We start from the raw sequence: 24,724 nt of genomic DNA on the forward strand, positions 1-24,724 counted from the left end.
ACAAACTGGTGTGGTAAGCCCATAAATGTAAGCCCGTACGTGGCCCACACAACACGTGAAGTTGGGCCCAAGTCCCAAAATTCCATTTGACACAACCAAAACAGGCCCTACGTTTCTCGCTCTTCCAGTCTTCCTCCTCTTTCTCTCTCTCTCGCAAGTCTCGACTACTACCGGGAAGGCCATTCCCAGTGCTCCGACCGCCGCGCCAATCAACCGCCGTCAGCCACCGGACAGCCGGCCGCCGCCGCCGCCCGTCCCACTTGGCCCGCATCGCAACGCCACCAGGGGACGCGACCGCCGCCTCCCCACCCCTCCGGCAACGCCCGCCCGGGGCCGCGGCCGCATCAGCCGCCCGCCGCCGGGGACGCCCATGGCGACGACGCCGGAGACGCTGCCCAACTCGGAGGCCGTCTCCCACGCCTACAAGTTCGCCTCCACCTGGGAGAAGGTCGGTTTCCTCGCTTCGCTGCGCGTCGGGTGGGTGTGTGATCCAGTGGTAGCACTGGTGGATCTGATCTGATGGACTTGGGCTTTCGCTGCTGCAGAACGCGCCGCTCACGGAGCAGCAGAATGCCGCGATCGCCGCGCTTTCCCGCGCCGTGTCCGAGAGGCCGTTCCCGGCCAACCTGGTGAGGCGCCACATCTCGGGATTGTGTGCGATGGTTTGATCCATAGGCCCTGTTGCTTGCGATGACTAAATGTTGTGATCTGATGCTACCATGGTTTGGTTTAGTTTAGTTTGCCGTGCTATGCTCGGGATAGACTAGCCTGTCAATTGTACTTGAAGGATTTGAGATATTTCATTAGTTGCAACACAGCATACATACTCCATTTGGTAGTTCAGCGGTAGCGGTTAGTTTGGTTTATAATTGACAGTACATGAGTCAGGTGAATTTGCAGTTCTGTTTCGTTGGTGATGTTTCTGTGCCACTATTAGCTCACTCTCCACAATTCAATACTCTAGCTAGTGCTGGATTTGTGATGATGTTTGATGTTTCAATTGGGTATCAAATGGGTTTATAAGTGCGTTGTTTTTATGGTCTTGTTATGTTATTTCATTGGAGGGTTGCTTTTTTTAATTTGATAGAAGGCTGTATTTTGAGGTCTATTTCCCTTCCGGCTTTATATTATTGCTTGACATTAAAACATATTGCTGGGTGTTACATCAGGAGAAAAGTTTAGTGAAGGATGGGGGTGTGGTTGTGCCAGAAAAAGAGGCTGCATTAGAGGAGGGTGCAATGGATGCAGTCTTGGTGAATACGCATCAGGTTAGTTTCATAATCTTGTTGATATATCACTTGTATGATTGATCAGAGAATTTCGGTATTCTATCTATTCAACCTTAAGTTGTGTCAGGATAGAAGGTAAACTATTTCTGCAGGTTGAGCTAATACCTTTATTACCTCCTGTAGTTCTACAAATGGTTTTCTGAACTGGAATCAGCTATGAAATCTGAGGTTTGTGCATGTTCATTTCTTTTGTTAGTGATGGCAACTTGTGGTAAAACAATGATTTTACCCCTCTAGTTTATTTGACAGACGGAAGAAAAGTATCGTCTCTACGAGAGTACATTAGAGGAACGTGTTAAAACATGTGATGGTATTCTTCAACAAGTAGGTTTATGAACCCTTTTGTTTGTTAATATTTGCAAAATCTTTTAAGGAATATGGATGCTCTTATCCTTTTCAATATAACATATTTAAAATATGTCCATTCAGGTGGATGACACACTGAACTTATTTGAAGAACTGCAATCGTTGCATTTGAGTGTTGCCACAAAGACAAAAACTTTGCACGATGCTTGCGACCAACTTGTATGCACCCTTTTCTCTAAGATTCTAAATACTTGCACTTTTGCTATTCTTTCTGTTATTTTTTTGGCATTTTGTCAGATTAGTTATTTATAGTGAAACTTCCACTCTAAAGGACTGTTACTCTGCCATGTGCACATAAACCACTTTTAAGAATGTATTCAATATTAGTGAAACTTAACAGATCGCCTGCCTTGTATTGTGCAGCTTTGGTAAATTTACAATATGGCATTTTAGGTGCCCAAAGGAAAAACTCATTGGCCTGTTTGTCATCTTGGACCTCATGTTAATGATCTTATTAGTGATATATTTTGTATAGCTCTTATCTACTCTTTTAGTTTGAACAGAATTACAAAATTCTTTGATGCAGTTTCAACACATATAGATTTAACATTACAAAACTGTTGCATTAATAAAAACAAATCATTCTAGTAATCTTTTGTTTGTAGGAACTGTATTATGATCTACAAGCATGCTTCATTTCATATACCCCTGTTTGAGATAATTTTTTGACCAGATTATTGCTAAGGATTATCTACTTTAAAAGCAGGGAAAAAGGAAATATTTTGAGAAATAAACTTAACAAACAGCTTAGAACAAGTGATCTAAGCAATGCAGTAGTTTTTTTTTTGGAAAACGTATTTTTCGAAGCATGAAGCAAATAATCCGTTTCAACAATCTGGTGAATAATCTGAAAAGAACAGGGCCTAAATGAACACACGAGTTACCTTTTAACTACCCTTTTTTGTGTAGTATTTTCTTAGTTTATTCATGTCGTAAATGCAAATATATATTCTCATTTTGCCATATTGCTGGTCCCTCTTCCGTTTTTTTAATGAAGTGTTTCAGTCAATGGACTATCATTTCTAAATTCGAATGTAATGCAGTTGTTGGAGAAACAAAGGCTGATTGAGTTTGCAGAAGCACTTCGAAGTAGGTTGAACTACTTTGATGAATTGGAAAATGTAAGGTTTGGCATCCCTAGTTTGTCTATTGAGCATTAGATTAATAAATTTGATTAAATTAATGCCTCTCCTACAAGTTCTACATCTCACACAAGCATAATGAATTCTGCCATACATCTACTTTGAAATTTAATTGTTGAACTTATGTGAAACCTTATTCAAAATTTCCAACGTTATCTACTACATCCTAATGCTTGCATCCTTGATCATTTTGTTAGTTGGAGAGGTCAGCATGGTCTCCGTGGTTCATTTGTTCCAGAAAATGTTTATTCCATGTTTCGGAGGATATATACTTTAGATTTGATCCCAATGGATGTCTTAGATCTGAATTTTGAGCTGATTCGTATTGTCACCTTGTGGTTAGTGCTAACTTGTACATGATGATGAGTGGCTTGTATTTTTGAAGATCCCACTGTTTGCTACTGTTCTAGTATATTCTGTAGCTGCATAATCTTGAACATTTCTGGCCACTAACCACACTTATTCAATTCTACCATCCAAGTACACAATGTATCCTGATGATCTCATTCATACATTATCTGTAATGTTGATTACACAATCTGTTTTTTTTAAAATCCTATTTTTTCTCTGGTTAACCTGCTTCATATGGTTTAAAATACTGTCTCCATTTTGCAGGTCTCTACTAGCTTTTATTCTCAAACTATGAACATCGGAAATGAACAATTTCTTCCACTTTTGAAACGGCTCGATGATTGTATTTCGTAAGTAGTAATAGACAATGCTCTGTGTGTAGTTTTAGGGTGCTGAGATTTAAGGAGTTCATGCTGTATCCTGTTTGGGTGCTTATAGGTATGTTGAAAATAATCCACAATATGCTGAATCTGCGGTGTACTTGGTTAAGTTTCGCCAACTTCAGGTAAAGGTCTACTTGAATTGAACTACATGGATAGTCATCACAGGTTAGATACTTTGACCTGATAATTATATGCTTCTTTTATTGCAGTCTCGTGCATTAGGTATGATTCGGTCACATGTCCTGTCAATACTTAAAGCCGCTTCATCCCAGGTGATTTTCAGTTGAACTTTGGTAGGTAAATGCGATATGACTACTAAATACCAGATAATAGCTTGATTTTATTTCAGGTTCAAGCGGCAATTCGAGGTAATGGTTCAGCAAAAAATGTTGTTACAGAGGGTGTGGAAGCATCCCTTATCTATGTTCGCTTCAAGGCAGCTGCTAGTGAGGTATACCTTTTCATCAAATGATCTACAGTTATATAGAAAGGCTTAAACAAACTGTAGCTATGTGATCTATATACCAGTAACACCTCAAAGTTATAACTCTGCTGCCTCTGGTTCTTGTTTTCCAGCTTAAACCAATCTTAGGTGAGATTGAAAGTAGATCTTCTCGGAAAGAATACACGCAGATTCTTTCAGAATGTCACAGCTTGTTCTGTGAACAGAGGTTATACTTGGTAAGATCAAACAATTATTGGTTTTATATTTTCCTTTTTTGGCATGGACCTGATTATTTCTTATCACTTGTTATGCAACTAAAGATACGAGGCATGGTGCAGCAACGAATTTCTGAATTTGCTAGAAAAGAAGCTTTGCCTTCTCTAACAAGATCTGGATGTGCCTATCTGATGGAGGTAACTGCATGTTTAATACTTTCTAGTTTTCTTATTTTCATCTGTGTTGTAGGTTTCTCTTTCCATATTCAGAAAGTTACATCTTACAGTTGTACACGATAGCATTCTGTAATGTAGAAGAATTGAGCAACACATTGTATATTTAGTTTCCTAATATTACGTGCTCTGCTTACTCCTCATGCTGAGTATGATGCACTTATCATTATTATTTTTGGCATATTTGTTCTAAAGCATTGAAAGTTCTTGATTTTTAGTTTTATACAACTGAAAGTCTCGGGGTTCACTTATTAGTATCTCAAGGTCACCCAATTCCTCATTTTACCATTTCCATCCTTTTGAGGCCAATAGAAGTTAGTTATGATGGCTTCCCCTCAACCTGGGACTTTCAATGTCATAAAACTGAATTCTGAGCCTTTGACGGCACATAACCAATTTTATCTAATCTCCAGTATTCATGCTTTTATTTTTCTCTCCTCTTATAATATTCAGCTGATTTTGACTGCAAGACATATTTTACTACTTTTCCTGTTGCTTCTCAGGCATGCCAATTTGAGCACCAGCTTTTTGCTCACTTTTTCCCGGCATCTGCATCAGATGTTTCAAGTATTGCTCCTTTAATGGACCCACTGTAAGCTTTTAGTCCCTCTGGTTCTTATACTGCAATGTAAGCATCTGTAATTTGTTCTGCAAATTCGCTAAAACCTGACTTTAGACTTGCATAAGTTTTTCTATTAGCTAACCAACAATCAAGGAATAGGCTTTAGAATAAATAGGATTTTCAGGAACTAGAAATTATCTGGATCTTAATATAAGACCCCCCAAAAATTCCTCAGGCCTATACCAGCTTCCTATTAGTGGGCTAGTCAAGTATAAATGTGTAATCGAACCTTAAATTCCTATGTTAAGATGAGTTTACAGAAGATTTCATCAACTTAAGAAATAGATAGAAGTTCCTTTCCTAAACAAGAGAGATGATTATTGAAGTTCTGTCATACAAAAAGTTTAGAACCTATAGATATGTTGACATTGTAAATATATTTTCTTGTTAAAACATATGGAACACAGATTATTTGGTTAGTTTCTGCAACACCCTTGTTGTATGATTCAAATTTATATTGACGTGTGTATTGTGTAGCGTTCATACTTTTATGTTATCAACTTTTCATCTAAGGTGATTAACTGAATATCTGATATGCCTTTGTATTCAGGTGCACGTACTTGTATGATACTCTGAGGCCTAGACTGATTTATGAGGGAAGCATTGATTCTCTGTGTGAACTCGTTGACATTCTGAAGGTCGAAGTGCTAGGGGAACAACTAAGTAGACGAGGAGAATCAGTAGCTGGGCTTCGACCCGTATTGCAAAGGATACTTGCAGACGTTCATGAGCGGTTGGCCTTTTGTGCTCGGACTCATATTCGTGAGGAGGTACTATTTAAAATATGCCCCTTATTGGTGACTTCATGTTTTTTTTTTTCAGTCAGCATGTTTTCGTTTGAGTACGTGGTGCATATTTCGTTCATTTGTTCGCAAATAATGTATGGTTCCAATGTTGAGAACAGCTGTCATGTGGACTTATGTCAAGTTTGTTGTAGAACCTGCAATGCTTTTAGGGAAAACTTGATGGTTAAATGGCACTTAAAATAATATATTAGTTATTTGAAGTGCTTGACGTTCTTCACTGGTGATCTGAATGAGATTCTTTTATGAGCATTGCTGGATGTTGCATGCCAATTACAAGGGAAATGGTTGATTATTGTGTCATTTGAAGTTTTTGATAGTGAACATATTGTTAGCAATGTCTGCAGAACTAGAATGAACTAGCCATGAATTGAAAACTGAACTTGAAGATCCCCTGAGTTTTAGTTATTATTTAGACAATCTTGAGCTCAGGAATGAAGGAGACTTTTCTTATATATTGTTTAATCTATTTCATCTTTTTTTTTTGTTAATTTTGTTTTCTTACTATTGTTCAGATTGCAAACTTCCGCCCTTCTGATGAAGATCTGGATTATCCTGGAAAGCTTGAGAGATCCGTAGATGCAACTACAAGTTCTAATGTTAGTTTTGTTCTTAGTTTAATGAAAGTTCATTTCAATTTAACTCTTTATGGTCCTAGTCATTCAATAAAAATCTGTCCTAACAGTTGGTTCACACACAGTTTTACTGGCTCAGATGTGTGCTTAAGATGGTACTATCAGTTTTATAGATTTTGTAATTTCTTCACTCCCTTATGTGCTAACATCATTTTTCTCCATGCTGTCATCTGATGTTAAACAAAGCACATGTTGCTTATAACTGAATCCAGTTTTAATCACGAGCATTATGAATTATCAGTGTAGTTAAAACATTAATCTAATTTCTTATGTTTCAATCTGTAGGTTAGTGGCAACTCGGACATATATGTGACATGGTATAGACCACTGGAGAAAACAGTGTCTTGTCTGTCAAAGCTATATCACCGCTTAGAACCTACAGTTTTTACTGGATTAGCCCAGGTATTGGACCTCTTAAAGCTTAAGATATTTTCTGTTGTTCATTGTTCATTTCTTGATCGAGGCCATGGCATCGAACTTGACATATAATTTCGATCTTCACCAGGAAGCTGTAGAAGTTTGCTCCACATCTCTTCAGGTCTGTATTCTCCTTCCCTTATTGTTCATGTCTTAACAAGATCTAAAGAACATGTTTTATGTGTTGAACTGCACTCTTTGATATTCAGAGCGTATCTGTTTGATCCTGTGAACAGAATGCAAGCAAGGTCATTGCAAAAAAAGCAACTGCAATGGATGGACAGCTTTTCCTAATTAAGCACCTTCTTATTTTAAGAGAACAGGTGATACAATTTGTACAGTATGTCAAGTCAAAATTTTATAGCATGCATAAGTCCATCGGGCAACTCATGTGGTACTATACATGTTTTCAGATTGCTCCATTTGATATTGAGTTTTCTGTCACGCATAAGGAGCTGGATTTCTCCCATTTGCTGGTATGTGCAACTTTGTTCTTTTCATTTGAGTATGAACTGCTTAGCCGTTGCATAACCATGTGTACCATTTTTTACATGAAGCTTGATGTTTGAGGAAGTTATGGATTGTTTTTGCTTGTATTACATGTATACTGTTCATGCTTTTTACGGAAACTGTTTCACATGTTCACCTTTTTTTATAAGAAAAGGAGTATTCACTTGTTACATGCATGGAAAGATGTCGTTAGAACTATTTCACTGATATATAAAAAATGCCAGTATATTTGATAACTCTTGTCACCATGAAACCAGACTTCTAATAGACCATCTGGCAACAAACAAATTACTTGCGTTTTTTATTGCTTTCATCAGCTGTTTCATATTTGTGGTAAGAACACAAAGAATCATTAGTACTAGATGTCTCCGTAGACAAATTCTTATTGTTATTTTCTGTTTTTTCTTGCGCCCATATAACAAAAGGCTTTTGCTTTCTTTTCTCTTGCCCATTCACCAGATGAATAAGTTGAGAGATTTCTTTTTGCCTGTAGTAAGATATAAAGTAGGAAAAAAAGTAAAATGACCTCCCTGGCTCATCAGCTGAGACAAAGATATTAATGTCTATTGCATTCTATCAAATTCAACTCATGGGTTGGTCAGCTGAACTTAGCAAACATAAGGTGCTATCCCTGAAATATGGGTGTCAAGTACTGGTGTGCGGTCTTGTCCTCATAAATGATACGTTGACAAGATCAACTGTTACATTCTAGACTTTATTTAGAGAACTTTCTAATTGTATTGATGTTTGTCAGAAATCTTTGTAAAATGTCTGAAGATTCTAATTAGGTTGCCTTGTTTCGTGATGAACCATTTGAACTATCTAATATTCTTTGAATTAATTACCTGAAAATCCTCAGTAGAAAGGTTATGTTTTATTTGCTAGTTACACTTGTGCTCCCATAAAAATGCATACCGTGCACATGGTTTGTATCCAATTAACTAATTGCTGCATATAACAATGTTTCTTTTTACAGGATCACTTAAGAAGGATCCTCAGGGGGCAGGTCTCGTTATTTGATTGGTCAAGGTCAACATCACTTGCTAGGACGTTTTCTCCCCGTGTTCTGGAGAACCAAATTGATGCCAGAAAAGTAACCATCTTGAACTGATAGCTGATAGTTATTTCTTTTTGGCCTAAAAGTAAAAAAAAATGTTTATGTTAATTTCTCATTAGTTGATCTCATAAATTTTCAGTCCACATTGTGAAAATTAAAATAAGTCCAAACGTGATGCGGCTGTTCATACATAGGACTTGCACGTGCAACTTCACATGCATAAAATAAGGCAGCAGTCTAATGTGATTGCTTTGTAGATGCCCATATCCTCGATTTTTTAATATTTTTTCAGCTAATTTTGTTACTACTATTTTTTCAGGAATTGGAAAAAAGCCTCAAATCTACCTGTGAAGAGTTTATAATGTCCATTACAAAATTAGTAGTGGATCCAATGCTTTCTTTTGTTACTAAGGTATGGAATTGACCTCTTTTCAAGTGAGAAAGGGGGAAGCCTTTGCAGTAGTTGACTCACTTCTCAATCCATTTTTTCTTTTTTCTCTTTTTCTGGGAAAGGCTCAGTTCTCACTTTAAGGCCTCACTTGCCATTGGCAGTTGGCACCCTTTCCCCGTGAATGGATAATAAGGGTTTTAGTTCAAAATACCAGTCCACGTATGGGGATTGGCTGGGATTTGGCCCATGCCAAATGAGGCCAAAACCTCTTTTGATTCTTTCAGTTTGTCCATGCGGTATTAGGGTCCAATTCCTTAATGCAATGTTTCACAGTTCTCCTGCGATTTCGAGAACAGAAGTATTAGGGTCCAATTCTAACATCCCTTTTTGGGATTTCGAAAATTTCAGATTATGAACCTGCATTCTAGTATTCTTTTCAAAACCGAAAAGTAGTTTATTCTAATGGAGATGAACATGATTGTCTGGGCCAGGTAACGGCTGTCAAAGTTGCACTGTCCTCGGGTAGCCAGGGTCAGAAATTGGATTCTGTTCTGGCTAAACCCCTTAAGACTCAAGCATTTGCTTCTCCTGATAAGGTTGCGGAGCTGGTTCAAAAGGTATTTTCCAAGATGATGCAAGTCAGATCATGCTTCTTTTTCCATGTATTTCATAAAAATCCCTTTTTGTAGGTTGGGACTGCTATTCAGCAAGATTTACCCAAAGTAATGACCATGATGAGGTTGTATTTGCAAAATCCATCTACGCGGTTGATTTTATTCAAACCAATCAAGTAAGTATTTACATCTCCACAGCATCTACAAACCTATCTTTTGTTCACGTCTGCTTTTTACATAATATCCTGGTGTGATGGCTTAATAAATAATGTTATTTCAAAAATAATATCTCAAATTAAGTTCATTTTGCCAGAGTGATCAATCAGTACAATTTGTTGCCTATAAGAAATCTTATACATAAATAATTCATGTAACCCTATCCCTTAAACCATACGAGGTGAAAGAGAAAGCTATCATGGGCAAGCTATCACCAGTTGGTCACTAATAATTTTTTAACCTAGAGTGCATTATGATGAATGTGTATACATAGCATGTCTGATTTCTCTAGTTGACTTCTTGAAGGATGGACTTAAATATCACTGGGGGCATTTTCATCTTTTAACTACCACAAACTTTTTCGCTCTCAAGTCCTTTTAGTTGAGCAAGCTTTAACCTTTTAGTTGAGCAAGCTTTAAACTTAAAATCCCACTACTTTTACAAATTAATGTAGTTCTATATTTCACCCTTGTCAATTCTTTTGGTACATTTTATGTGTAAGTTATGTTTAGCGTCAGAATCTTTTATCTGAGTTCCTCAATGATCAATTTATCAATTCAGTGAACGTATAACTATCATTTGGTGTTATTCTTCTTTACTTCTAATGATTTGGGGTGTAAAAAATTGAACTTTGTACTTTTGAAGAAACATCAATCCCTCTGAAATGGATTAGAACTAAGCTGTACTTAGATGTGTGCGGAACTAAAGAAAATGTTCAGGCATTTCTGTACTTGCAAAAATATTGCTCTTCTCTGTATTTGTTCTAATTCCATGTTTGTCCCAGGACAAATATAGTTGAGGCTCATATACAGCTACACTCCCTTCTGAAGTCAGAATACACAGCTGACGAAATCCAATCAATTGGTATGTTGCCTATACCCGACCTCCAGTCTCAGCTCGACGCTCTTTTGTAACCGTTATCAAGATGCAAATGCGACCCTACGTTTTGTTCGTTGAGACGGTAAATGGTATCCTGAAGTACAGTAACCCCGTTGTACCAGAGTGATCAGTGATGTTGTAAAAATGTACTATGTTACTGTGGAATGGAGCATCATTCTTGTGTGGAGGTCAGTGTGCACAATGCCATGCTTGACGTGATGTTCCCACTGGGCCAGCAATGGCGGGTCCGTCATTGCGTCTTTTCAGCTAACAAGTTACTGTACACAAGTGGTTCCGTTTGGCCGAGGATAAAGTGCTGGACCACCACCCCCAACCCCTGCAGTTGTATCGTGTGATCACACTTTAATTTCTCCCCTTTTAATACACCTGAGATTGCTCTGTCTTGTGATTTTGTGAGGCCTGCCGATTAGCGTTGCAGTTCGCGAATTTCTCCGGCCAGAACACCTACGGCGGCCGGCGGCGTCGGCCATTTTCGCCGGTGTGGGCGAGCACCGGCGAGCCGGCCGGAGAAGAAGCAGAAGCAGGGGCATGGGTATTCTAGCCGCTGCAACGGACCAGCCTCGAACCCATCCGTTACCACGCAATCGGGACCCTACCTCTTGGCTCTTGTCGCAATCCAGCTCGCTCTCTTTTAAGCGCGACGCACGCTGGGTTGCTCCCTCTTGCTGTCAACCGAGCTGGCCAGGATATGCGATAGAACTGAGCACGTTACATGCTCGATATATCAGCTTCGAGGGCAGCAAAACTAATCGCTATCACATCACATCGCATTCATTATGTGTGATCTGTGTGCCAGCTTAGATGCTAAGCCCTCTGTTCTAAAAAAAACTCAACTTAGGACAACTCAACATAGAACAACGAATCCTCCATCCCATAGAAAACCATCTTTCGAGGATGAATCTAAAGAAGTAGCTGTCTAAGTTTTTCTCTGAAAGTTGATTCTTTTTGGAACGGAGGGTGTAAGCGTACAACCATTAGCTTCATCTCTGAAAGTTGATTCTTTTTGGAACAGAGGGTGTAAGCGTACAACCATTAGCTAATCATTCCCGATAAGACATCTTTCATTTTGAGCAATGGCTTGCTCACTAATCCCTCATATTAAAATATACATTTCAAACCTTTTGTTTTTTAAATGTTAAGGATGAAAGAAATAAGGGGTGTCTAAAGAACGGGAGGATAATAGGGGGTAAGATTAAGTGAAAATTAAATAAAGGATGATTGGTATAGACTGGGCAGTAACAAGTTAGATTTGGACACATTTTAGCATGGTGTTGTGATGGTGCTAGGTTGCTATATTCTGGAACGGAGAGATTAGTTGTTAGCAAGTTGGTGTTGTAAGCTTTCTTCAGTTGGCGCTGTTTGAAGTGCTCGGCGAGGTTTTTGTTGTTGATGTGGTGGTTTGTTTTTTCACAGGTCTCGGTTTTTACTTTTACTTATTAAAATATAATTGGTAGTTCCCTTCCGGTTTATTTTTTACAAAGACTAGAAGTAGCTACATTATATTATGGGACGGATGGAGTAGTAAAAGCAATTTGTTGTAAAAACTTGTCCGCACCAACAGTAGATGGATGTATTTGCAGAAATGGAACTTTACTCTTTGCCACGGTCACTTGCTTCGAGATTAATAGCTCACTTGTTAGCAACTTATCATAAATAGGTTCCGTTTCATTAGCATACTTTTCAAACTGCTAAAAGGTATATTTAGTGAAAAAATTCCTATATGAATTTTTTTTAAAATCAAATAAATCCATTTTTCAAGTTTAAAATAACTAAAACTAAATTAATTATCCGCTAATAAGTTTCTCGTTTTGTGTGTCAGTATTGATAGTCTTCGAACGGGGCCATATACGTTATAAGCCCATAAATATTACCAAAATAAAAATTTATACCTTCATCTGATCTCCGGTATTTGAGGGGAGTTCAGAGGAAGGGTGGTAATTGATCGGATTAAACGTACGTAGCATGGTGACTTGTGTGGCTCGTATGGATTTGAATATACCATAGATATTTTTCCGGTGAGGACAGAGAGTGACAAGCTCAGAGAATTCGCTAGCTGGACCACCCTATATGTTAATGCATCGATCGCATGAGATGAAATGATTAAATGAAATAGTTTGAAAACTTTCGTCGTTCAAAACTTAAAAAGGCAAAATAGCTCCATGGATGGATACTGCTGGGAAGGTGACTGGCTTGTGGCCCCACGTAACCAGCGACAAGTGTGCCCTACAGGAGAAAAACGAAATGCTGGCACGGTCGACGTAGCAAATCGAAGCTTTGCTTGGCTAAGAACGCATCAACCATCTAATCCAAGTCGCCCTCGATCCGTTTAATAAGAGTATTGAGACCAAGGAAAAATTTTTGTTTCGGAAAAGTTTATAGATTTTACCTTGATATATAGATTAGTATATGTTGAATTTGATGGTGCATATTCAGGCGCATATTCATTTTAGCCTGGAAAAAGAAACTTAGCCTGCAGGTCAGATTCTATTTAATTTTGTATGGGTTTGTGTACATTTTCACCAATTTATTGTGATTCTATATGGGATCGGGATTTAAAGGGAAGTCTGAGGCCTGTCTTAATTAATCCATGATTAGTATGTAGTGTGACATGAAAAGTATCACAATGTCGGCTTTAATATACAGGGTGATTGTGTTAGCGATTCTTATGTCCAACAAAAAAGAGATCAGCAAATGTACATATATGGGTGAATTTTTTTACTTAGGAATATTCTAAAGTATTGAATCCATGAGAAACGGAAGTGCACTTCTCCGATCAATCCTTCGGTATTTTGAAGTTTTCTTAAACAAGGTAAGAGATAGTTTTGTAAAAATACAGGTTTAACATCAATTTAGTCCAAAACTTGAACGTTAATAACTCAAACATAACATTAGTGCTGAGGATTTGAATCCCAAAATCTCTAGTTTTATAATAATTTTATTATTAGATTTGTAGTTTTGCGATACTTAGTCTTAAACCTATAGTTTTATGATAAATTTATTATTAAATCTATACTTTTATAATTCATCACCTTAAATATATAGTTTGTGATAATTTGATCAAATTATCTGTAGTCTTTTTAGGAAAAAAAACTACAAATAATTTACTCCCTTATTTATGAAATATTTTGTGAAAGTTACTGTAGTTTTGTGAAATTTACTTTCTTATTTATGATCTAACTTTACAAAACATGTTAAATTAACAAAACTCCTGAAAATACGAGTTTAAGGAAAGAATGTCAGGATAACATGTTGTCTTCTCTTTATTTATTAAAATTTTGACAGACGAATTAGGATTTAACACAACCGCCAACACACACCATGTTGAACCAAGGTTGTCAGTATCCCGATTCGTATTCTAGTATCTTACGATACTACGATCCTATCAAGCCGAAACGATACCGATCCCACCTAGTATCCTAATTTTCATAGTATCTCGATCCTACTATTAATTACTACACGATCCTACGGAATCTTAGGTGGTATCCTGATTCTACGATCCCTACGATACTACAAAATATTATTTAAAATAACATGGTTTGAAAATAATGTAACTAAATATGCTCAAATTTATATGAAAATCAGTTAAATATATCAAAATCAACGTGGTTTCTCTTTAATAAATGTCTCTATTTGCATGACATATACCATTACTACATTATTTTATATAGAATAGCTATATATAATTAATATAAATATTAATTAAACTTAAAAAAAGAAAAATCTCATAGTATCCCGATACTACGATACGATCCTACGATACGATATTACTTTGAGCAAAACGATACTACCTAGTATCCCGATCCTGACAACCTTGCGCTGAACATTGCTTGTCCCGAGCAAAGCTAAATGACAAGGGTAAAATAATATTAATACATTCATAGGGATAAGATGTGAATCTTACCTCCTATCAAATGATTACCGAAATAAATTATTTCTTGTTTTTTGCATTTGTTCTCCACTTATTGTTTGATCACGTTGACTAATCCAGAGAACTACTGACACTGCAACCTGAACTTTAAATTGGTGGACAAAAGTACATGTTCACCTGTAAATCATGGTCTTGCCGTTTGCAGCCATTGGCTCAACAGGTGAAGATTATTGAAGAGTGGCATCCACTTGGGGGGCACGACACGAGGTTCTTGAGTTTGCTTACTGCTGAGCACAGAACCAAATCAACCAAAAAGAAAGGAAGATATTGAAAATGCTTGTTTGTACGACTTTTTTGACCTAGCTTGGTGTCAAAAGCACTAAGCTAGGCAAGAGAGAATCAGATAACTAATACACAAAGGACCTTTTTTTCTTATCACCTACTTGCATTAAGCATGTAAGAGTACTAGCCAGTAGCCAGTAGAGCTTGCTCAAGGCTTGTTTGGGGAGCTTAAAATTCTGAGAAGTAGCTGGTTGGTAGCCAACTTTTAAAAATCTAGAAAAGCTGGGTTTCCCAGCTTCTAGCTTCGAGTGATCATTAGAAGCTCCCCAAACATGCCCTCAACAGCTGAAGCGGCATCACTGATCAAGAATTGGTTTGCCATTTTGGCTTCTTGTACGCACTTACTACTACTGCTGTGTACGACTGTACGATTGAATATGCATGTCTTTTTTTGGCTTCGCGTATTGGAATTATTTACTCATGATCTAATAGCTTAGTTTAACACAATATCACCAATTCTAAGATTAATGTGGAATTTCGATGATTAAAACTGACTGGTTGAATCGAAGCCATGATCAACTTATTTTGTTTTTCCTTCTTGATTCACCTGCGCGGAAGCGAATTGCATTACGAACCCCTTCCAGTGCTATGAGATCAATCGGGCTCTCTTTAGAGTTTCGGGATTTAGCATAGGAATTAGTCATCACTTGTTCTCAACGCCTTCTCCTTCTTTTATATGCGCTGGTGAGGGCTTGGGGGCAATCCGGATAGGATTATGATTTGTTACCATCTATGATTGTAACATTTTATCTCTTATCTCTTATTTCTTATTTTGTTTCTTCCCTGTTAGAGATGAAAACATTGGAATTATCTCCTCCCTAATTATATCAGTAGGGACCGATAAAATCAACCAACATCATGTAGAACATGTTGTTGGCTTGTTTGACAAGGCTGGCAGCACTTCACACTTATCAACACATATATAATACTTAATCAACAAGCTATAAAAAAATGTACATGCATAGGGTTATATATTTACCATATAGTATAGGCTAATTTACATAATTCTTCCACTCCGTTATTTCTCTCTACTCATCGACATGTAAAATAGGGACAGCATGTACCACATTCAACAGGAAATCCCCCCCCCCCTTCTGTCCCAATTTCAATCAGGTTTTGGATGGCTCGGACCATTTTAAGATTCGTGTTGCTCTAGTAAACCCTTTCTTCTCACCCTAATGCCTCTCCTCCCCGATGTGTGCGTGCTTGTGTAAAATGTTGTCGCCACCTCCTCCTTTCACCCCAGCATCCACCTTGTTAGTGACCTAAAGGCACAAATGACACCGATGAGACCCGCCATACCGGCCACCTCTCTTTCCTCTTTCTCCCCCTCCCCACCTTTCCTCCTCAAGCTAGACGTCGGTGAGATGCCCCCGCCCTACCATACTTCCCGTTTCCAATGGCTCCCTTGCCGTCCCCGCCTTCTAATTCCTTTATTTTCCTTCGTCCCCGCTTGTGATGCTAGCCCGCTACCCTCCTCCATCCCAGTGGCTTCAGTGTTGCTACCGGCGCCTCGCTGACGCCCATTGCCAGGCCGCCGTCTTCCTTAGGCGCCATCCCTTTAAGTCTAGGGAAACTCCCTGTTCCCCCTCCTTCTACCTCCATCCCACCCTCACCTCAACTTAAGACCCTAACTAGCTAGCGTTATCATCGCCGATCATCGGAGTTGGAGGAGAAACCTGCCGAAGCAAGAATCGTGAAGCGGATCTAAAGGCTAGAAATTTATAAAACTTTATTTTCATTTTTCTGTCGAGTATGATTTAGCAATTCAGTATAAAATATGCACAGAGACCCCTCTCTCGTTCCCTCCGCGTGTTAACATCGTCCTCAACGACTGTACAACTTTTCTTTAGCAAGGCTAGCTATTATCACTTTATCCGTGTTCAACTGTTCATGCATAGAGCATCATCATCAGCAGTGGCCAGTTGCATGTGCTGCAGGTACAAAGCATCTTCGTGTTCTACAGTGGCCAGTGTACTTACAGGAAATAATAAGACAGACGTGTTTTCTCATCATTGTACCTATGTGTTGCGCATGCATAGATTGCATGACATGCATGTGAATGGATCGATGCTTCACATATGTGCATATGGCACGTCCACTGTTAATTTCTAGCTAGGCTATAAAAATAACAACACAAATTGGAACAGTCGCCATGGAATCAATTTATGAACCGCGTGTACAGCTTGATCGAGCGCATCTTAATTTCCTTTAGTTTGATCTTTCCGACACTTTACACCAGATCTGGTACTTCCAATATTCCCTTGAGAATATATGGAGGCAAATATATAAAAAAAGAGTAGTCTAATTAACACATGCAAAAATTAAGCTACATTGAGAATGATTGAAACTATAAGATAAGGTCTAGCAACTATATAATAAATTAAAAAGTAATTAATCGTAGCTCGATCAACTAGTTAGATATCTAGTAGAGGAACCTATTCATTTGGGTTGAAGTTCTAGACATGATACGAGTGCTCGTATTTATAATTAATTGTTCTTTCAGTACCCATCGACACGACATCGAGGCGTCTACGATGACTTTACAAATCTCAATATATCACTAGTACATAACCCCCTGTAGCTGCCGTTTGGGAACTGGCTATAAGGGTGCCGGTTTCCCAGTCGGTACCTTTGCCTCATTCTTATTGGTGCCGGTTCTAAAACCGGCACATATACTATTAAAAAATAAAAAAAACGATGGCACCTACACTGCCACCGGCCTTCTCCACCGCCACCACCACCACCTCGTCCGGCCTCCACGCCACCACCTAGCCGTGCCCGCCTCCGCACTGCCACCTTGCCATGTCAGCCTCCGTGCCGGCGGCCGCCACCCAACGCCGCACTGGAGGAGGGGGGAGGTCCCCTGGGAGAGAGGGGGCCGGCGAGATCCAGCGACCGCGCCGCTACCTCGCCGCGTCGGCCATCACCCCACGCCGTGCTAGAGGGGGAGAAGGGAAAGGGGGCGAGGTCCCCCGGGAGAGGAGGCCGGTGAGATCCAGGCCTACTCCACCACCACCGTCGTCACCGCCACCTCGCCACACCAGCCTCTGCGGCGGCCTCCACCTTACCCACGTCACCGCGAGGAGAGGAAGGCAAGAGGGGCGAGCCTCCGGGATGGATGGATAGAGCTCTCGATGGTAAAAATAGCCGGCTCGGTTCTATTAAAAAACCGGCACCTATAATATAATAATATAGGTGCCGGTTTTTTAATAGAACCGTCACCTATAGTGTTTAAATTTTTTTTATCGTGCGGAGGTGAGAAAAGACTCATAGGTGTCGGTTTTAAATGATCCGACACCTATAAGATCGGTCCCTATGAGGTTTTTTTAGTAGTGTATGTTGGTCTTTAGAGGTGCTTTCATAGGAGTAGAGTGTGCGTGTGTATGTTTATAGAGGTAAGTGTGCATGTGTTTATGTGAGTGTCTGTATGTGTATCGTGTTTTGAAAAAACAACTTATAATTGATTAGTTTGTTTTGTTGACGGCACGTATTACCAGCGATGGTTCATGCTCATGCATGCAAACACGATCGATATATTGTTGATTCGTGCAAACAATCATAAGGAACTTTGTCTGCCCGTTTCGGAACATATCCTGAGAGCTTTTCCATATATATCTCTGAATGCCAATTCAAGATATTGCTTTGCATGGTCAGCAACAGCAAGGATGCCCTCCTTGTGAGTTTCCCCCTAGAAAACGCCATTTTGTATCTTTACATTTGTCATATATTGCTCTAAAGTGAAAAATATATATATAATATTGTCTCCATCTCTCACATACGTAGAGATAGTTTTTTTTTATTTTTGAAAAAAAAAGATCTTAGAGATAAGTTGGAAATATGTAGTAACAAACAAAATAACTCCATTTTGAAAGGGAAAAGCGTATGCACGATGGTTTTTGTGCAACCATGTCTCCATTTTTCATGGTGAAAAAGACATCCACAATTATTGAGATTCCCTCTTTTATGTATTGTACACGAGCAGAAAACACGTTGCTTGAGGACAAAATATTATTGTTGCTGAAATATTTTACTAAGCTTGGGCCCTCTTGGACTACTTTGATCTGACCTCAATATTTTCATCTACTCCTATCTCACACTCAACACACGGTTTTATTCATAGGGTCTCTTTTCCTGTGCACTTTTGCTTTGGTTGAACTTTTTCCCTTGGTAATAACCCATTTTTTCTCTGTTTTCAAAAAGGTTTCACTTGTGATTTAATAAATAATAGTTCAGAGAGGTGAACCTAACACATCAAATTGTGAACCAATTAACTAAATATATGCACATCTGATAGAGTTAAATCCTCTATACAAAAAAATAATGTTACCATCGTATCAAAGGAAAAAAAAACTTGATAGGTTTTAGAGAGTTGAGAAATATCCGCTACCGCGAAAGCAATTTTCGTAGATCCCCTCCCCTTAATTTCGCTGGTGGCATAAATTGGCAATGTATGCAGTACATATCATTTGTACCTTTCACCATATTTTCAGAAAAGATAATCAGTTAATAAATGTTGAGAGCATAAACTAACTACTACTAACCTAAGTAGCAAAACTATAGACAAAGAGTATTTAATAGAATCGCAAATTGTTTCTGTCCAAGATTCAAGTTTGTGCGTTTAGCTTTCTTTTAAATGTCAGGTCAATGAATAATTTGTTTCCAAAAAAATCACGCGAATAGAGCTGTTCAGTTTCTGAAATTTACCCAAATTAATTAACTCAGTCAATTCAATGCAATTATGCAAATCATTACTGTGGGTATGTTGGGTCTACTAGAGGTAAACAGCATAAAAAAATCAATATGTAATCATTTTTCCTACAAGAAGACACAATGGTCCTCATTTTTCTTGTACACGTCAATCTTTATCAGTAGTACGAACTCCAATTTAGACATTCTTTGCAATATATACAACATTTTTATAGGATATTCATAATTCAATTCAATTACAATAGGAATATATCAAGAAAATTTCTCACGTTCCAAAGAAGCCCCGAAGAGGATAAGGATTCCAATGAATGACATAATATGTTCATCCAAAAGTGTTCGACATATTTTATTATTTGGTTTCTTCAAAAATTAAGATGGTCATATTTGTAGTTTCTATGTGCAAATTAGTTGTTGACCGAAACCCAAAATTTTTTTATACCCATTGATTACAATGCATACGTAAAGTTTCTTTGTTTTATTAATTCCTCCTTAAACTTTTTTTTAAAAATTACACAGTACAACGCAGACACTCACAACGCACGCGCACTCATCCCTATGAATGCACGCACGCAAACCCTACCCGTATGAGCATCTTCGAAGACTGGACCGGCAAATCTTGGAGAGATTGACGAAGTCACCACAGGCGTCTCGCTATCGACGGGTACGTCGCCTACCACTGAAAGCACAACATCGTTAAATCCTGGAAAATTCCTCCTTAAACTTGATGACTCCTTATATGGACAGTTTTAGAGAGAGCATATTACAACCTTATACCATATATTGGGCCCCAATCTCAATAGAAGATTCTTCTTCTATAGATCAGCTACTATTGAGTCATATGGAAGCAGTGAACAAAAAATTAAAAAAAAAACATATTTTGTGGACATGGGGTGGTTTTAAATATCCATCACTCCTCTCCCCTTCACTTCCCCTCATCCTTCCCTCTCATCTCCTACCTCCACAACGTACGCCTAGCTATTCGGCTCCAAGCGTGGTGGTCTCACCGCCTCACCTGAGGTGAGGTGATTCCACCCGCCGCCGCCGGCAGCCATGCTTCCAAGAAGCCAGAGCATCTTCCACCTCGGCGAGGAGGGTGGCGTCGTCCACTGCCACCGCGGCGGTAACCACCTCGTCGCGGCGTCCATGGGGATGGGCGGCGCCGGTGGACACTACGGCTCCGGCACGCGCGGCGGCGGCCGCCGCGCGCGCGAGCGCGAGCGCCTCGTCGTCGGGCTCCAGATCATCGTGCACAGCCAGCACCACCACGGCCGGCACGCGCACGCGCACGCGCACGCGGCGAGCGTAGTGCTCAAGCAGATGGTCCGGCCGCGCGCCGCTGCCGCCGCCGCCGCAGGGCGCCACGGCGCCGTCTCGTGCAGCTTCCTCAAGGCCTGCTCCCTGTGCCGGCGTGAGCTCAGCCCTACCAAGGATGTCTACATGTATAGGTACCAAAAACCTAACAAACCTCAAGAAGACATTTATCATGCATATGCATCCATGCATGAACATGGGGAAAAATGTTTTCATCCTCGAGAAAATATCCCTTCGATTTTTACATCTCATCAATTTTTTTTAAAAAAACAAGATAGATTAATATGAAATATATTACTCTCATGTACATATCTGATAATCTCGTGTACATGTAGAGGTGACCAAGGGTTCTGCAGCGAGGAGTGCCGGTGGCAGCAGATCGCCGTCGACGAGGCGCGGGAGCGGGAGGCGGCGGTGACGGCAGGCCGGCCGGAGCGGCGAGGTCTGGCTCGCCACCACAGCCCTCACCGTGCGGCGGCGCCCGTCCGTGGCAGACCAAGGACGACACTAGCCGTAGCCTAGAGTTATTACTACGTAGTGTTAAAGTACTTACTGAGAAGAGGAGCACGTACTACTACTGTTCATGGAGAACTTTGAGAGGAAGTTATTAGCCAGGCATGTCAATAACTGAAGGACTTTGCATATGTGTATGCATGCATAAGAAGAAGATGTGATAAGAGAGTTAATTTGAGTGGTAATGAAGAGAGGTTAATCATGGAGTAGTAGAAAGGGGTTGATCAGAATATTGGGTCAGTATTTTTTGTTTCTATTTTTTGCGTGTTGTAATCCTAGAAGGGATATGCAACTTGTTGTTAGATCTGTGTGTTTGTTTGTTATACACGTACGATCCGATATGGTTGATTAATTATATTCTGGAAGGTTGCATGCAAGAAAGTTAAGTGGAGAACAATAAGAGATTCTGTGTGCTTGACTGCTTGTTGCTGTGTGATTCGTTAGGTTTCAGTTGTGTCCAACGTGTAGGTTCTCCCTGTAAACACTAGTGGTTAAAAAGGGTGCCGAATTTGATGCCTCGCTATGGAATTGGGGAACAAAGGATGGACAATTCTGTGGCATCCAAACAACTTGATGGGAAGAATCAATGTGCAGGCGAAAATGGGTTTCTTTTTCAGATAGTACAAACTACGAAATGTGAGCAGAATATCACATATATGCGTTCGTGGAAGTGAATTGTTCGGAATGTTGGAAGAAACTAGAACGACGATTAGGCCCATTGTTATATTTCATCAAATACCTATACAATCGAGACTCGGCCAAACATCTTTAGCGGTGTGCATAGTAAGATGAAATTGGGGAACAAGGATCGATGGACGATTCGGTGGCATATCCAAACAACTTGATGTGAAGAATCTCCGAAAATGGCCGGGTTTCTTTTTCAGATAGTTAAAAAACTACAAAATGTGAGCAAGATAGCACATGTGCGTTCATGAAAAGCGAATTATTCTGAATTGGAAGAAACTAGAGACGATTAGGCCCATTGTTATATTTCGTCAAATATCTTTAGCGGTGCAGTAAAATATGCAAATATTTTTCATTGGGATTACCAAACTATATCCCTACTGGAATTAGATTTATTATCATCGATCTATCGCGGTTCTTAAATTATAAACACGGATCATTAATATACGACTTGCTAAAAACGTCATATGTTAATGACCTAAGGGAGTATAAGCGTATAACTTAGAGCATCTCCAACGTACATATCGATTTATCTCACAGACAACCATACTCAAATTAATACTATATAATGGTGGGACCCGTGAAACCCACACTCAGCAACCATGAGTATTTTCCGGTGGAATCCAACAGTGAGCTCCTTTGCATTTGTATTTAAGTAATGGATCCATGATTTTTTTTGTCTCTTCTGTTCGAATCAAGAAGCCTGTTCGATTTTATGTGTCAGCATGATTAGCATGCTGCAGTGTTATGGTTCGATTTTTTAGCACACTGTAGATGCTTTTAGCCCCATTTCCCTCTTAAAATTGGACTAAGAGCATCTGCGGTGTGTCAGAAATGTATTTTATCATCTTCCATATCACTGTCCACTCCCAACTACATTCCTTTGTGCCACTTCTTTTCCCCATCTTGTTGGCACCTATAATATTGTATATGTGTATCCTCTTGTTGTCCTGTACTAACATTGGTTTGGGCTTGCAATCCAATCCACTAGTGGTTCCAAGTTCCAACACCATATGCTTGGCTGCTTGCTTGGCCATCCCCACCAACATTGTAGTAGGATTTTACCTCAACACCAAAACAAAATAAGCTGATGAGGTCACCACCATGTCATTGTCGCCAAACAATAAAATTTGCCAAGCATGAGTTTTGGAGCAAATTCAAAGCGAGTACATGTTATCAATTACCATTTTTTAAAAAATCTTTCCAGACCATCTAGCATTTTTTTTCAAACTTTTACAAAACATTATATTATACTCCCTTCGTCTCGAAATATAAGCCGTATAAGATTTTTATATGGTCTTCACGATTATATTTCGACCATTAGTTCCTTTCATAATATATCAACAAGTATTATAACTATGCAATGCACTTTCAAAATCGAATCTAATGATACCTTATGCATCTATTAGTAAGGCCCAATTCACAATCCAAGGCCCACCTCGAGTTTACCCGGCCCTTTGTGCTTGAATGCTTGTGCTCCAAGTCGATTCGGATCATGCGCCGCATTGTTCGTCTCTCCGGCATGCACGCCAGCGCCAGCCTATAACTGCCCACGCGCGTCGTGATCCGTCCCCCCAACAATCTCACGAAGCCACGAAGAAACCCTAGCTAGGACGAGACGGGCAGACGGCCATCCTCCCAGCCAGCTCGAGCGATATGGCGGCAACAATGGCGGCGGCGGCAGCGAGAGCCCTCCTCTCGTCGGCACGGGTCGCCGGCGCCGGCATCGCCGCGGTGAGCTGCTGCTGCCGCCGCTCCTTCTCGGCAGCGGCGGCCGCGGCGGTGAGGCAGCAAGAGCCTGCGGCGGCGGCGGCGGCCGGCACGACGGCGAAGCTGCAGGCGGCGGAGGGAGCCGCCGCCGGGAGTAAGGAGGGGTTCTTCTGGATGAGGGAGCCCAGGACGGGGAACTGGATGCCGGAGAACCACTTCAACGACGTCGACGCCGCCGACCTCCGGTCCCAGCTTCTCTTCGCCAAGAAAAACTAGCTAGATATGCCCTAGATCACTGATCATTGGAGCCACCATCAAGATGATGCACATATGCAAGCACACACACGAACGCGCGCCAGAAGTCTTCATTGTGTGTTGCATTGTGGATTAATCACCAAGTAGCAGATTCTTCGTTGTGTTTTTGTGTGTGTGGAAGTAGGGATTAATCACTTCGTTCATTGTGCTTTTGTATGTGTGCCACTTCATTGTGTAAGCACATTTTTTATTCAAATTTCTGTGTTAGTTTTTGTGTACGCGGAACACAATTTGAAATTTGTGTTAGTTTTTTCTTTTTGTTGGTTCAAATTGTGTGCGGAACACAATCTGAAAATTGTTGGTCTGTTTGTGGAACACAATTTAGAATCACGGACAGAGCTTGCCCAGTAACCCGATCAAGAAAATTTTTTAGCTACAGCTTATGTATTTTCATCATATGTGCACCCATCCAATCCAAACTCAGACACTCATATCAGTCTAAACTTGGTCTAAAGTAGAGTAAATAAAGTAAGTGAGAGTAGCACATCTCTCCATTTCCTTTTAGCTCTTGGTCTAAAATAGAGTAAAGCAAGCGAGTAGCACCCCTCTCTATTTCTAGAATCGCAATCCAAACTCAGTCTAAACTTGGTTTAAAGTAGAGTAAAGTAAGCAAGAATAGCACCTTTCTCCATTTCCTTTTAACTCTTGGTCTAAAATAGAGTAAGCAAGCGAGTAGCACCC

The 24,724-nt window shown here is 39.9% G+C and overlaps 2 protein-coding genes across 2 annotated transcripts; both read left to right on the top strand.

Annotated features, from left to right (window-relative positions):
- The first annotated feature begins 131 nt into the window (after nucleotides 1-131).
- Nucleotides 132-10,857, top strand: LOC127782156 (conserved oligomeric Golgi complex subunit 3). Its single transcript, XM_052309232.1, has 25 exons — nucleotides 132-448; nucleotides 546-629; nucleotides 1,170-1,268; nucleotides 1,413-1,457; nucleotides 1,539-1,613; nucleotides 1,719-1,814; nucleotides 2,699-2,776; nucleotides 3,413-3,498; nucleotides 3,587-3,653; nucleotides 3,741-3,803; nucleotides 3,881-3,982; nucleotides 4,108-4,212; nucleotides 4,297-4,389; nucleotides 4,929-5,017; nucleotides 5,598-5,817; nucleotides 6,366-6,449; nucleotides 6,771-6,887; nucleotides 6,991-7,023; nucleotides 7,139-7,225; nucleotides 7,316-7,378; nucleotides 8,389-8,505; nucleotides 8,789-8,881; nucleotides 9,352-9,477; nucleotides 9,550-9,650; nucleotides 10,475-10,857. The coding sequence occupies exons 1-25, from the start codon at nucleotides 371-373 to the stop codon at nucleotides 10,602-10,604; spliced, it is 2,331 nt and encodes a 776-aa protein (XP_052165192.1). The 5' UTR covers nucleotides 132-370; the 3' UTR covers nucleotides 10,605-10,857.
- Nucleotides 10,858-20,422: 9,565 nt separating this feature from the next.
- LOC127781363 (uncharacterized) lies at nucleotides 20,423-21,734 on the top strand. The gene is made up of 2 exons (XM_052308310.1): nucleotides 20,423-20,955; nucleotides 21,157-21,734. The coding sequence occupies exons 1-2, from the start codon at nucleotides 20,561-20,563 to the stop codon at nucleotides 21,341-21,343; spliced, it is 582 nt and encodes a 193-aa protein (XP_052164270.1). The 5' UTR covers nucleotides 20,423-20,560; the 3' UTR covers nucleotides 21,344-21,734.
- Nucleotides 21,735-24,724: the final 2,990 nt, after the last annotated feature.

This window comes from Oryza glaberrima, chromosome 8 (genome assembly GCF_000147395.1).
Source record: "Oryza glaberrima chromosome 8, OglaRS2, whole genome shotgun sequence".
In the NCBI taxonomy this organism is placed as follows: Eukaryota; Viridiplantae; Streptophyta; class Magnoliopsida; order Poales; family Poaceae; genus Oryza; species Oryza glaberrima.

Bases quoted from the DNA above. Each gene is read 5' to 3' on its own strand.
- LOC127782156 (XM_052309232.1), top strand. From the start codon at position 371: ATGGCGACGACGCCGGAGACGCTGCCCAACTCGGAGGCCGTCTCCCAC. The intron at 5,018-5,597 runs GTAAGCTTTTAG...CTTTGTATTCAG, and splicing joins GCTCCTTTAATGGACCCACT to GTGCACGTACTTGTATGATA. The intron at 7,024-7,138 runs GTCTGTATTCTC...TCCTGTGAACAG, and splicing joins TTTGCTCCACATCTCTTCAG to AATGCAAGCAAGGTCATTGC.
- LOC127781363 (XM_052308310.1), top strand. From the start codon at position 20,561: ATGCTTCCAAGAAGCCAGAGCATCTTCCACCTCGGCGAGGAGGGTGGC. The intron at 20,956-21,156 runs GTACCAAAAACC...GTGTACATGTAG, and splicing joins AAGGATGTCTACATGTATAG to AGGTGACCAAGGGTTCTGCA.